A 15,047-nucleotide genomic window follows, 5' to 3' on the forward strand; every position below is an offset into this window, starting at 1 on the left:
TTGAAAATTATTCTATCTTAAAGGGACAATTTAGTCTGAAAATGCATTGAAATGTGCATACATATTGGAAATAAACTAGTTCTAATGAAACTTGAAGTAGTTGGCATCACTGTAATATGCCATCAATGTCCGCTATACGATCACAGTTTTTAAAATGCATGTTCATACCCTAGGGTTTGACGGAGAAATCTCGGAGCTTAACCTCCATAAACATCTGTTATAATGTAGGTCTGAATACCATAAGCTTCGTCCCTGTACTATGTTAATTTGATGTACGGCATACTAGTGCACACAGTCTTTAAAAATAAACCGACTTCTTGTTGTATACACTTAAAAAATACTACTGATATCTATTACTATGGTACCACTTCCATGTAGGCCCATATGTGTGATGTTATAGTGTTCTCAAAAAGAATCACAACTTGAACACCTCTACGCTACCTGCTTTCTTCCCAGCCCACAATCTGTCATCAATCGACACAGCAAGGTAATTCAATGCCTTCACCTGGCCTAGACACTGAAGTATGTGTCCGTCTTTGTCTATAATCTCGATAAATCCGGATTTTATGTCCCCAAGTATGATGTAGTCTTTACTATCGATAGCAGGAACGAAGTGTTTGGAGGACACGTCTTGTTGGTAGCTTTGGTCACCTGGGATGACTCGGCCATCACTGAGATAGCGGAACTTCACCTGTAGGTCTCCGGTCATCACTAGAACGTGACTGTTGAAGTTGCCGTCATTACTTTGGTTTGTAATTGAAGTTATCACTACCATATCAGAGACCGGACTTGCAGTGACATACTTGGGGCAGATACTGTTACCGAATCGGTCCCTCTCAAACGTGATCATCCTCTTTCCCTGGGGTGTGTACCGACTCACTGCCCCCACCGTGTCAGGAATCGGGTCCTGGAAGGACGACACCAGGGTTACTAAAACATCCCCGTTATTCGCGACACACACTCTGTTAGGCATTAAAGGCTTTGTGCTAAAACTGTGCATCAGTTTTCCATCGGGAGAAATAGTCTTCACACACTGGCCATCGGAACAAGTCGTCAGTAACTGACCAGACTTTGAAATTGCCATCCCACGAAATTCCGTCCTAGTATCATTTTGGATAGTGTTGATTATTCCTTGTCCACAACAAAGCTTCAATTCCTCTTTTATTATCACCCAAAACGTATCGTTTTTACTGGGAACAACGTTAGATATGTGGTCTGATGAAATTGTGAAACATGAAGCTGATTCCAGTGTCTTGTGTTTGTAGATTTTACCCTCAAAATCTGATGCATGATCGTCTGCTTCGGCTTCAGTTGGTGTACTATTGCTTACATGCGGTTGACATTGCTGTAAAGCTGATAGAATCCCGGTAACGACAGTCTTGTTGATTTCGTCTGGTCCGATATTTGGTGTAGTTTCCTCGGGAATATCTTCTCCATTCGGCTTTGTTATCGTTTTCTTCCCCTCCATGATAATCTCTGCCCAGTCCTCTGCTTCTAAAAGGTGTCCTAGTCTTTGTTGTAATGTTTGTACTGTCTCAACAGAGAATTGTTTGCGTTGATTTAGGCCAATAAGCTCATCCTTTTTTCCTCTATACCTATTTTCAAACTGAGAATTCATATTGTCTATGATTTTATCAACAGCCTCGTGCATCAGTTGCCCTTGTTCCTCCATTAATACACGAAGTTTTGTCAGTTTTTCGTCATTTTCCTTTTGCATGCTTTTAATACGCTCTATTTTCTCATTTTGGTCCATGAGGTATTCTTTGTTTTCAACAAATTTCTCTTGCAGTTGCTTCTTGACTGATTTTCCTACTTCTTCTAGAGTCGTTATTGCATGTCCCTTGTGTGGACCAGCTATGCACAAAACGCAAACTAAACTCGTCTCGCATTCTTGTCTTTGACAAACCATGATAACGGGTTGGTCTTCGTGCATAGAACATTTCATTATTGCCCTGTAATACAGAAAGTTGAAATTTGTTATAATACCTTCTGGTATATGCTTTTCTTCTTAAAGCTATAAAGACAAAAATGAAACACGACCGTTCTAATATTTATGTTACAATGTTCATTTGGATGACGGTATCACCTGGATAATGTATGCTAAAATTTGTGAATAAGAAATTTAAATAGGAGGCTTACTTTATATACTGGGGTCATAATGGGTTACATACGCTTATATGTGATCTGATATACACTCTGCTGACCAATAAAACTTAATTACATAAATATAAGTTTACCAATTGAAAAAGATTTACATATACTTTTGTCATCTTATCATTAAGCCACAGCTTTTGCGCGGTTTCGGCCTCTTGTTAAAAAAAACACTGAGGAAGATAGAGTCACAAAGTGCTAAAGCTTGTTATATATTATTTATGTTCATTTGTACGTTTGTGTCAGTTCATTTGCAGGCACCCTCGGAAATTCAGTGTCTAAACTCCACTACGCTGCGTTACTGATTAACGTGGGTGACCGACGAGGATTTGCAGGTCGATCCATACATATACTGTATTGATTTGCAATAATTGCTTAACCCTTAGCTCTCTAGACAACCACATAGCAGTGTCTTGTTCCTTCACTTTGGTTATATTTCCGAACTCCCATTTAACGTACATATGGTATACACTTACTAGTGAATAAGACGCCAGAGACTTGCAATAGTTAGTCGTGTGATCCTTACTGTACAGTCTGGTAGGAAATGTCACAATTGCATAAGCCTGTGTTCCTGACCAGCGGGTAACAATTGATACAGTTCCTTTTGTTCAAATGCACCAGAGTAGTCATTTATTGGCATGCGAAATATAACGATATTAACCTTTTAAAACTGTCCCGTCGTTCATGGTAGACACTGTCCTATCAATCAATACATAGTATAGGTGTATCTAAATACTTCAAGTCAACTTATGCACTTCTTGTGATTTTCCTACTACATATATATGTAGGTTTTGGTGATAGCTTATCCTCTATTTTGATGTTTTACTTACCTGTGATATTGTCTTCTCTGCATGCATAAAGGACTAGACCGTTCTATAAATAGTCTTAACGTATACAACTAAATGTGTATTGTGTTCCGACATTGAGGTCAGCGTTACCCGACAATACCAAAGAGTTAAATATTATCGAAATAAACTGCTAGATCCATTTCGATCTAAATCAAAGTGTAATGCTTATTGGAAAGTAAAGTGAACTTTAACAAAAACCACTCGCACACTGTAAAATATATGTCTTGTCGTAAAATTTGATAATATCTTTTATTTGGAAACACAGCGTTGTGATCGAGTAACGGAATGGAATGCTTTCGTTTTAATCACCCTAACCATCCCATTATCAATACTTGTGAGACTCTCTATTTTCGATTCAAATTTAGTCGTCTTCAATTTAATGTCTTTTGGCTTTTCGCTTTACTGGAGGTTGTTTTGAGGAATATAATTATGAAATAGTTGTATGATGTTTTCTAAGATACTTGATACATGTATCATTTGCCTTATTTACGATCCACTGTTGCAAAATTATTGAAGTGTCTCCCATTAAAATCACTTATGTAATGAATAGTGGACTAAAGGATTTGCACAAAAAGAATATAATATATATATTATATTTGTTCTATATATATTAGACTCAATCTGCTCAGGTTTCCAAATTTTCCAAATGTTTTGCATTTAGATGTTTCTCAAAAACTGTCAATCAGATCTCCAAGCTAAAGAAATATAGTTAGAGGATAACATATCCGTGACTATAGCAGGGTTCTACCCTGGGTGTAGGGTTCAGAGGCTGTAGAACAGTGGGGTGCTGAGCCACATTGCCTTTTATGGACTGCGTTTAGGCCCAAACTTACCAAAACTTCGAGTATAGATAGAGAAAACCAGTAAGATGATTCTGAAGTGGAGGAGCTTGGGGGTTCTATACAAACAAGGTTTGTTTAGATCGGTTTGAGAAACCAGTCTGATATTCAACACACTTAACAGGATATCATTAAGACCTCGATTTATCTGGTTTGATATATCAAGAATCTTGGAATTTTAGTTATTACAATCAGTGAAAAAGCAACACCATTTCCACACATTTTTTTATTTGCCACCATTAATTCCAGTGACACATATCGGGTATTGAGAGAGGCTGAGAAAATTGCGCGCAACAGATTTAGACATATATATACACAATACATTAACACTAAACCCCACACTCGCATGCATGCAACAATACATTCCTGACACACTCATAGTGACTTCCACACGCACAATCACACACACAACCCTCGCAAGATTATATAATTAGTGTTGTGGGATTTCGCTAAATTATAACATACATGAATTTCTTTTCTTATTACCTAATTTAGTGAATTTTCTAAATCAAATCACCTTTTTTTGTTATGTTTCTAAAAGTTCAATTAATTTATACATAGATTTAATAAAACAAAATTTCTTGATAAAATGCCTTTTTAATTTAAATAGCATTCACATTTTAAAATGTATGTAAAACAAAATTCATATTCAATGTTCCCACTGTTACCGTTCCTGCATGTTCTTTCAGCTATTTCCAGGTTATCAATCCTGCCTTTTTCAATATCTATCATGTGAGAGACAATCTTTTTTGTATTTTTTAAAGGTTTAAACCCTGTTGAAACTATTGATATTTTGCGTGTCTATATATAACTTCTTAAATGTACTTGAACCTAAAAAAAAAGTCTAGGTATGGCCGTTGACTCGTAGATTGATGCGTTGTTGGTAAATTTTGGCAAAATATGTAAGAAATTGTACTTTTCAATTTAGCAAGTTCACAGGGCTCTGTACATATTTCTGTCACTAAATGTTCAAGGAGCGCTTGTTTGACCAGGCACGACTTTACAAAAAGCATATTCACTATGAGTCCGTTTTCGATTGTCTTGCAAATGACGGTTGTAGATTATAACATGCAAATCTGGCATATTCAATATCATTTGAACATAATGGGAATACCATTAATATAATTAAGGAGTTTAGGTGCATTTCCATAAATCTGCATGTTTTGCCCCAAATACAGCAGTCGAGTATCTTTTTTTCAAAACTAGTCTTCGTTTCATGTTCAGTGTTCCTAAATGTATATAATAGGAGTATTTGTGATGATTGAAATGTCATATCTACATGATATAATTTACAACCGCCATTTGAATAACAGGTTAAAAGTACTCGATGTGTGTGCTTTTCTCGAATCATCACGTTCTTTGTCCATACCATAGACACTAGTAAATATAGTGGCATGGTGATCTGGTGACAAAAAGATGCAGCGAACACTGTGGACTATTTAAACTGAAATGTACAATGTTTTACATATTTTGCCAAACTTACAAGCAACGGAACAATCTACGTCTCAACAGTAATACCTAAGGTTAAACCTGATGCATACATACTTTTTATCAACTTAGTTACAATAATATGTTCAAGGATACGTAAAAAGTGATATATAGCATACATTATATAACTAGTTTAAACTGGGTATAAAATCCATACAAAATATCTGAGACATGTTTGATACCATGTCACAAATCGACAAAGTTTTAAAGTCAGCTTCACTATCACAGTTAAAAGTAACATACTGATAACACGAGATTTTACTCAATATGTGTAGCCTTATTAGACACTCCTGATACAATACAACACTTACAAACCGTTTGACACTGGAAAAAATATATATAAGACATTTTTTGTCAAATGCACACAACATTTTACATCTTTACATGATATTAGGCATTTCCTCCTCTGCACCTTCTTTAATGGGTTTGAACCACAAATGTTGTTTATCAACAAAGTCAATAGTTTTTTTATATAATCAATAAAACCGCAATATACTGTGTAATGTTTCCTGTTTTTTTATTTCAATTTTACCTATCAATGTTTTTATATGCTAGCATGGTATCAATAATTGATCGATTCGTTTTGAAACCAAACTAGGCGTCACGTGAAGTGATTTAGAATAATCATTATCAAATTTCATCCAACGCTCATTTGGAGTTGACGTAAAAAAATTCCTTAAATTTTTCCACTATCAAAAACAGGAGAAGACGATTTAGTATTTTATTCTATTACAAAAGTTACTTACTTTACACCATTACCACTATTGAAAAGTTTGAGCTTCTAATTTTCTTTAAAGTTAAAAATATGAAAAATAATTAATTGCATCCCGAAAAAAATTCCGTGGCACTATATTCTATATGAAATGAAGTACTGATTGCGCATGCACCAAAGGCGAAATAAATTATTTTATATTATTTTTTGTGTTAATTAGGCACATATATACACGATTAAACACAGATTATTGTTCGAATGATGAATATCATTTATGCTCTGTCGGCGGTGGAGCATCTTTAAGTATAAATGTGGATAATATAACTATAAAAAGACCAGGTTTTAGGATAAAAATCCAGAGTTACAATATTATCAAACAATATATAATTGTTATAATTGTTCAAAAATTCTCTCACCATTTCTTTCGAATCCGATTCCGCTGAAGATGAATTACTAAAATAATTGACAAAAAACTTCCTTCTTCTGTGAAAATTCTGTGGATTAGGTCTACTTACTGAAGTGTTCCACCGTATTACCATGTCGGAATGTATACTTTACTCAGCTTCTTTATGTTCCATCGTACTACCTTGTCGGAATGTATACTTTACTTAGCTTCTTTATGTTCCATCGTATTACCATGTTGGAATGTATACTTTACTTAGCTTCTAGTTTTTAGCATAGATTTTTTTGGTAATATTTGTATGTTTTCAGATTTGTCCATAATTAGAATAGATACAAACCATACAGCAGACATGTAGACATGTGAATATTATGTAGCTATTGAATTCATCGTCTACAGACGCTCTGACCAGATAATCGTCAATATGATACTCGACAAACGTTTAGTAATTCATATAGAAGCGACACACTCCAACTGTTTGCTCCCAAGGTGACCAGGCCTGTCCTAATTTGACTACATATTTTACGTAATCATCAATATGACTTGCGAAGGAGTCGCTGCTTATATAATAGTTATGTTTACTAAGAATCAATCATATTGGCGGACAGTCTGCGACTTAATTTCTAAATCCTTAGTCGAAACAAAACTAATAATAATCAAACATAATGTGACGATTTTCGTGCCAACTCTGAAGACTTAAGATAAGATTACAAAAATAAGACGGATGACAACATATGCTATAAATAATATGATACCCTCACTTCACAATGTTTAGTGATGCTGCCGTTATTCACTGCTTTCGGGTAATTAGTCAGTTGTACTTGAATACCTCCACTGCGCCTGAATTTTTTCCAATCCACAGTTGGTCGTCAATAGATACCGTGAGGCAGCTGATCCCATCGACCTGCCCCAGACACTGGAGTTTGTGTCCGAGTTTGTCTATAATCTCGATAGAGCCAGATTTGAAGTCCCCCAGGATGATGTGGTCTTTACTATCGATAGCAGGAACGAAGTGTTTCTTTGATGTGTCTTGGTAGTATTCTTGGTCACCAGAGATGATCCGACCATCGCCGAGATACCGGAACTTCACCCGTAGGTCCCCGGTCATCACTAGCACATGACCATAAAACCAGCCCTCACTATCGCTGTGGGTGTGTGTTGTTACCACTACCATATCAGAGACACGACTGGCAGCGACATACTTAGGACAAATACTGTTACCGACTCGGTCCCTCTCAAACGTGATCATCCTCTTGCCTTGGTGAGTGTATCGACTCACCGCTCCTTCTGTGTCAGGTATTGGGTCATCAAAGGATGAAACAAGAGTAACTAAAATATCACCACTACCCGAGATACAAAGTTGGTTAGGTATCAGAGGGGCTGTGCTAAAACTGTGTAGCGTCTTTCCATCAGTTGTGATTGTCTTCACACATTTGTTATCCGTGCACGCAGCAAGTAAAATGTCAGTTTCTTTAATTACCACTCCGCGAATTTTCGTTCCCGATCCGATACTTTTAACAGGGTTATGTGTATTAGTTTTACAGTGCTTTATTTTCTTATCTATTATAGCGAAAAACATGTCCTTTTTATCTGGAGCTATACATGTGATGCTGTACTTCTCTGTGAGAGCAGTACAAGATTCTGGTGTCAGTGATTTGTGTCTGTAGATGCTGCCCTGGAAATCTGATGTAAGTTCGACCTCCGCCACCATTGATGTACCAGGTGGTGGACTTTGCTCTAGTACGCTATCCTTAAGCAGGTCTTCATTCGTTGTCACCGATTTTATATGTTTTCCCTCTTGGATGATCTGTATCCAGTCATCTGATTTCAGAACCTGATTTATTCGCTCTTGTGATGCCTTAACTTTTCTCGTTGCGTCCTTTATCTGGCGTTTCATACTCTTAATACGCTCTAGTCTCATATTTAATTCTTCAAGATATTGGACATTCGCAATCCAAAGATTGTTGAGTTCCTTCTTTACTGTTCCCCCAACATTGCCCAGAGTACCCATGTCATGTCCTTTGTGGGCACCAGCTATACACTCAACACAAGCCAAAAACATGTCACATTCTTGTTTTTGACAAACCATCATGACGTCGTTGTCTTTGTGCTTCAAGCATTTCATGGTGGACTAAAACAAAGAAGATGGTTATTGTCAAATACGTGATGATCAAGACGCAAAGAATGCAAACACAATGGTAACCCAAACGAACGACACAACACACACAAAACGTCTAGAATTCTGGCATCGCACATTCTGTATCAATTTAGCGAGCATTTATTTTTTATCAATTTAGGTTCGAAGAAAAGTGTTAGAAATAGTTTTATGGTTTATATCGATGCATTCTCACACACAAGACATACGTTACACCATAGATTGGTGTTCTTCTCGTGGTGTCGATGATGAATACTTAATTTATGCCAGTAATCGGTCCTTTTGGTGGTTTAACATTTATGCAGTGTGCAACTATAATTTGTCGTCCTAGGTATGAAGATGGCTTCATATACTGTACGTTATTGCTCTAGTTTGACATTAGAATTTGTATATAACGTCCTCATAGGAAGTTGACAAATAACTTGTACTCACCTCAGGTGTTTTACACGTGTTGTTCACAAGCTCGGAACACGTCTACAGGTCTGTTATGTTGTCGTGTGGTTAATGTCTTCTCCTTACTATTTTATCTTCCTGGTCTACATGTAAACACATGATAGCCCTTGACCGTACTATAAATAGAGTATATCATTACAATAGTAAAGGACGTGTTTAACGATCGTTTTAACATTCAATGGATTTTAAAATGGCGGTCGGCCAATACAAACGATTTGCTTGCATACTGCTGTTTCTTGTATTTGGGGTGTTTCTTGTTTGTTATTTATCTTGTGATTCTGCGATATTGAAGGAATGATAATAGAAATGTTATCCAACCCTTCTGCACTTTGGTTACAAGCATTTCAATTAAATTTCAGATAGGATTCGACTGCAAGTGTTTAGAACCTTGTCATAAAGACAAATGACGATATATCACAATGACTAACCTTGTGTACACTAGAAATTGCAAAACCAAGTCTTCACGTATCTGTACAATGCTTTGTGGTGTCGCTGTCGTCATCAATTCTCATGAGATTATTAACATTTTCACTGCAGCCTCACTATGTAACCTTACCATGCGCAGTTGGCATTCATCAGCCTATGAACTGCTTATTATTACGTCATAATCATTGTGAAGTCATAAATGTCGTGCTAGTGATCACGGAAAATGACTGTCCAAATGGCTGTTCCGTCTTTGACGATAATGAATTCTTTATTCATTATATATGCAGCATCTCTTGGGATAACATTATAAAATTGTTATCATATGTAAATACGTATTAACATTGAACGTCTTTCAGTTGGCATTCATAGCCAATATGAATGTCAACTTGACAGAGGCAAATAACATCCTTTTTCAACATAATAATTGCCTGGTATGAAATTAACATCTGTTCCTCTGAACGGGTTCAAACTAAATAGATATCTTTATACCGGAGTTTACAATGAACCACTTGCCATCCACGTAAATACAGAACGGAGTAGAGGTATTACTTAAACTCTAGGAGAAATTTATAATACTGATGTAGTTAAACAATGAAATAGTGCTAACTTTGATAAATGCTTGTGATTTTACAAAAATAGCATATGAAATGTAGCTAAATTCATTGAACAACATGAATTCTTGTCTACATCCAGGGGCGTAGCTTGCTCTATAAAAAAGCCCGGGCATGTACAAAAAAAATCCTAGTATGAATTATTCATGGTCTTGTAAAGTTAAAACATTATGTCGCTCCGTCAAAGTCTTGAATGTAATTTAAAATCAAAGTTAAAATAACCTAAACGTAGATGATTTATGTAAAATTAATAACACTGCAATATACCCGTGCAGTTTTGGAAGTCCGGAAATAGAAACCTGAAGTCGTATCCGTTTATTACGATCAACCTACGGGTCATGGGTGTTTAGGAGGTCTAGTGCTTGTGTTGTTTGGTGCGTTAATATGGATCTTCTAAGACACAAAATGGTTATTACAAGCTTAAAACGAAAGACACGCAAAGTCAAAGGACGACAGATGAAATATCGAAAAGTGACAAATAATAGTGACACAGAGTAGATTCTACCTAGATAGTCCGCTAAAACCTGCCTATATTATTAGTATTTTGATTTAATTTTTTGCCAAATATAAAGTCTATATATAAGAAAAAAAAACACCCTTAAAATATAGAAAGGTTTAGCGGACTAGATTCCATTATTCAGTCATCTAAAGAGGAAAAGGCCACCTTATCTAGATATGGGATTATTGTTCCAAAATCCATACCCCGAGTAAATGCACAATCTACTTACACATCCTCTTGTTGGAACGATATAGAGAAATAAAACTTCCCGTCAAGATAGACTTTAAGAAGACAAAATAATGTGTTTTTCTATCAGTGCGACTTTTATGCCTTATAATATGAGGCGTTGTGTTTATATTCATTCATTTTTTCACGCATATGTATTATTCGATTTTTTACACATGAAAAAATTCCATAACGTAAGAAAGTTCCGTCAATCTATCCTCAAATCCCCTTAGAGTCACTCAAGATACATGTAGGACTTATCATGAGATTTTCATATATTTTGTACGAAACATAAATGCACAATTATCAGGTACGGGTAGAAAACAGACCTAAACATTTGATTTTAATAAATCTAGTTTAGCAATACCTAAAGACTCTAGCTACGCCCCAGACATCCGGATTTGATATCACCCACGGTAAAATGGTCCTTACTATCACAGGAACAAAGTGTTTGGAGGAGGAGGGGAGATATCTGGTCACCAGGAATGACTTCACCTGTAGATCTCATGACAGCTTCTGTCAATGGACTTGAAGGTTGGCATTGCTGTGGCACGTACCCTTGTAACAGACTGACTTCTTCCACTCGTATATCTTACCAAATTCCATATCTTGACTGCCTAAATGATTTCTATGAAATCATCTTTTCAGAGCCTATTTGTTGACACTCTCTATAAAGGGCAATTTGGCCTTTTCCCTTGAGTTTCCTTCATACACAGGTTTGAATGTACTCTTGCGACAGGAACATACACCTCTCTTGTATGCATTTTATGTTTGTGAGTTGACTCCCATTCGACCAAGACTTGATATGGTGAATGTCGATAAAGCAAAAACTTACCCTTAGGAGATCCTGATTCTAAATTATTTTCAAGAATCGAAACCATACTTTGATACTGTGTATATTTTACCCACAATTAATGTTTGTAAAATTATTTCATTATTGTGTTGATATTTTGTATGGATGAAATATACTGCGGTGCCCATTCTTAACACACTTAACACTCGTCCTTATATGAAATCGGGCATTGATATAATCAACCAAACCACAAAAAAACTTACAGAAGAAAGTACCTAATATCTAGCCTCCTGTATTGTATCAGGTCTCTGTAGCTGTTCCTTTTGTGATATCTGTAGCTGTTCCTTTTGTGATATCATCTTCGTGGTAGACAATCAATAGATGTACCATTCTACGTGTCATTAGTGCGTGTACGTATTTCGGACAGGTGTAATCACGTACAGACCTAGGATTAATAGGATTTAATAGGACATATAATGGACGCAGTGCCTCTATTTATTCAATTAATTAAATTAAAATGTCACTTTTGGTGTTTGCTTTGTAGTTAGCTCAAGTTATATTTAGCTCAAGGTGTTTCAAGCGATTGTTCAATTTTATTTCAAAGTCCTTTATTTTTATTGCCTGTATTACAGATTCTGGAAGACTGTTCTACGATTCTGCAGCTAAAGGAGTGCTTCCGAATGTCCAATTTGCAGTTTTTCTTTTTTTAGTCTCTATGTGGATTCCAGACGTATACTGCATATTCCGGGTGTAGGCGGACTAGTGCTTTAAACAATTGTTTGGAGTCACTTGATCCAAATATACAAAAGATCCTCTAATAAGCCCGACGATGTTGCTGGCTTTGTTAACAGCTTGCTACAGGTGTACAGAAAAGTTTAGTATAGATCCACTGTTACCCCAATGTCTTTTTCAGCATTTTTATTTTCCATCACAATGTTGTCCTCTGCTCATGCTATGTGCTAATTCCCAGACTTTCGTTTTTGTTTTATTGATAAAATTTGCATTTTGCAGGATGAAGTTTAAGCAGCCATTTTTGAAACAATTTTGCAAATTAAAGTTAAATCTTGTTGTAGTGTCTTCTTATCTTCATCAGTTTTTTATTTCTCTGTAAATATTGGTATCATCGGCAAACAAGAATGTACTTAAAGAAGTACAATGCGGCAGATCGTTTATATAGATAACAAATAAAATGAGACAAAATACGTTTTAGTGAGGGATTCCCTTCAATACCGGATAATGTTTACTCATGTTTACTATCAACTCTTTAAAGGTTGACTGAAGTAAAATTAGAGATACGATCAGGAAGTTGACATTGAGATCAATCTCAACTTCGAGAAATCTTTGGTTTTGATAATCTCTTAAACATGTTCAGTAAAGTCACGCTAAATTATCAATTTACAAATAAAAAATAAACGATTGGTTAAATATTTTATTTGATGTTCTTTTCTACATTGCAATCGTTTTTATTGTATTGTACTGATATTTGCTTTTTCATATATAAACAAGAGATCCCAGAGGGATCTTGGCGCCCACCAAAGAATGATCTATGTCTGACAATGGAAAGAGGGATCTTTTCTCTGCTTTTCAAACTTTTGCAAACATACTACATATAAAATTTGAGACAGATCGCTTCAGTGCTTTCTGAGAAATAGCAGCAACAAACTTCAACTATCAAAATCCAAGATGGCTCCTTGGCGGCCATCTTGTTGATCGATCGGTCCCAAATCGAAATATGCACAACTATGGCCCTAGGGGAACCTATATATGAAATTTGAGACAGATTCATTCAATACTTTCTGAGAAATAGCGATAACAAACTTTAACTATCAAAATCCAAGATGGCAGCCTGGCGGCCATTTTGTTGACCGATCGATCCAAAAACGCATTATACACAACTAGAGCCCTAGGGAACATACATATGAAATTTGAGAAAAATCCCTTCAGTACTTTGTGAGAAATAGCGATAACAATCTTTAACTATCAAAATCCAAGATGGCTGCCTGGCGGCCATTTTGTTGACCGATCGATCCAAAAACGCATTATGCACAACTAGAGCCCTAGGGGAACCTACATATGAAATTTGAGAAAGATCCCTTCAGTACTTTGTGAGAAATAGCGATAACAAACTTTAACTATCAAAATCCAAGATGGCTGCCTGGCGGCCATCTTGTTGACCGATTGGTCCCAAAATGCAATATGCACAACAAGGGCCCTAGGGGAACCTACATATGAAATTTGAGAAAGATCCCTTCAGTACTTTCTGAGAAATAGCGATAACAAACTTTAACTATCAAAATCCAAGATGGCTGCCTGGCGGCCATCTTGTTGACCGATTGGTCCCAAAATGCAATATGCACAACTAGGGCCCTAGGGGAACCTACATATGAAATTTGAGACAGATCCCTTCAGTACTTTCTGAGAAATAGCGATAACAAACTTTAAGTATCAAAATCCAAGATGGCTGCCTGGCGGCCATCTTGTTGACCGATTGGTCCCAAAATGCAATATGCACAACTAGGGCCATAGGGGAACCTACATATGAAATGTGAGACAGATCCCTTCAGTACTTTCTGAGAAATAGCGATAACAAGAATTGTTAACGGACGGACGGACGGAAGGACGGACGGACGGAAGGACGGACCACGGACCACGGACCACGGACAAAAAGCGATTTGAATAGCCCACCATCTGATGATGGTGGGCTAAAAATATAAAAAATATAAACATTGAAACGTATAGTGAAGCGTATAGTGCAAGTTTGTCGATTTAATTAAAATTTACTCTCCTTTTCGTAATTGAATTTCTTATATTCGAGATTCTTTGTAGTATGTGGCAGTAGGAAAACAGGAAAATCTAGACGCATTCTGGCGATCAGTTTTTGCCAAGTATTCACTCATGGAATCGCATTGGTATTGCATGATTACATCTGGATTTTCGTGAAAAGTCGTCTTCTGACAGAAGACGCTATTAAGCAGCTTTCCAAAACCAATTGGTCGTGCGAATTCATACAACTGCACATGCTACTGCGAGAATAGGTTTTTCATCAGGGAACAAATGTAGTCCAAAGTTTAAGTTAATTTAAATACTTCCACTTGTCCTGTCTCCTTTCCTGTCCACAGTTGGCCGTCAATAGAGACAGCCATCGAGCTCATCGACCTGCCCCAGACACTGGAGTTTGTGTCCATGCATGTCTATAATCTCAATATATCCGGATTTTATGTCACCAAGTATGACGTGGTCTTTACTATCGATAGCAGGAACGAAGTGTTTGGAGGACACGTCTTGTTGGTAGCTTTAGTCACCAGGGATGACTCGGCCATCACTGAGATAGCGGAACTTCACCTGTAGGCTGGGTCATGTGCATAAATTGGGTCATGTTCAATGAATGGTATGATTTGTCCACTACGCATTCTCTATTTACAAATGTTTAAAGTGGGTTTCAAATTA

The 15,047-nt window shown here is 36.6% G+C and overlaps 2 protein-coding genes across 2 annotated transcripts; both read right to left on the minus strand.

Moving 5' to 3' along the window:
- Window positions 1–79: 79 nt before the first annotated feature.
- Window positions 80–3,930, minus strand: LOC138316153 (uncharacterized). The gene is made up of 2 exons (XM_069257699.1): window positions 2,628–3,930; window positions 80–1,952 (listed from the first exon to the last, which is right to left on the minus strand). The coding sequence occupies exon 2, from the start codon at window positions 1,943–1,945 to the stop codon at window positions 416–418; it is 1,530 nt and encodes a 509-aa protein (XP_069113800.1). The 5' UTR covers window positions 1,946–1,952; window positions 2,628–3,930; the 3' UTR covers window positions 80–415.
- A 119-nt stretch (window positions 3,931–4,049) lies between these two features.
- Window positions 4,050–9,615, minus strand: LOC138316154 (uncharacterized). The gene is made up of 3 exons (XM_069257700.1): window positions 9,475–9,615; window positions 9,026–9,162; window positions 4,050–8,569 (listed from the first exon to the last, which is right to left on the minus strand). The coding sequence occupies exon 3, from the start codon at window positions 8,561–8,563 to the stop codon at window positions 7,250–7,252; it is 1,314 nt and encodes a 437-aa protein (XP_069113801.1). The 5' UTR covers window positions 8,564–8,569; window positions 9,026–9,162; window positions 9,475–9,615; the 3' UTR covers window positions 4,050–7,249.
- Window positions 9,616–15,047: the final 5,432 nt, after the last annotated feature.

The sequence above is a fragment of the Argopecten irradians genome, chromosome 2, assembly GCF_041381155.1.
Source record: "Argopecten irradians isolate NY chromosome 2, Ai_NY, whole genome shotgun sequence".
Taxonomy (NCBI): Eukaryota; Metazoa; Mollusca; class Bivalvia; order Pectinida; family Pectinidae; genus Argopecten; species Argopecten irradians.

Coding starts and splice junctions, on each gene's coding strand:
- LOC138316154 (XM_069257700.1), bottom strand. CDS start 8,563: ATGAAATGCTTGAAGCACAAAGACAACGACGTCATGATGGTTTGTCAA.
- LOC138316153 (XM_069257699.1), bottom strand. CDS start 1,945: ATGAAATGTTCTATGCACGAAGACCAACCCGTTATCATGGTTTGTCAA.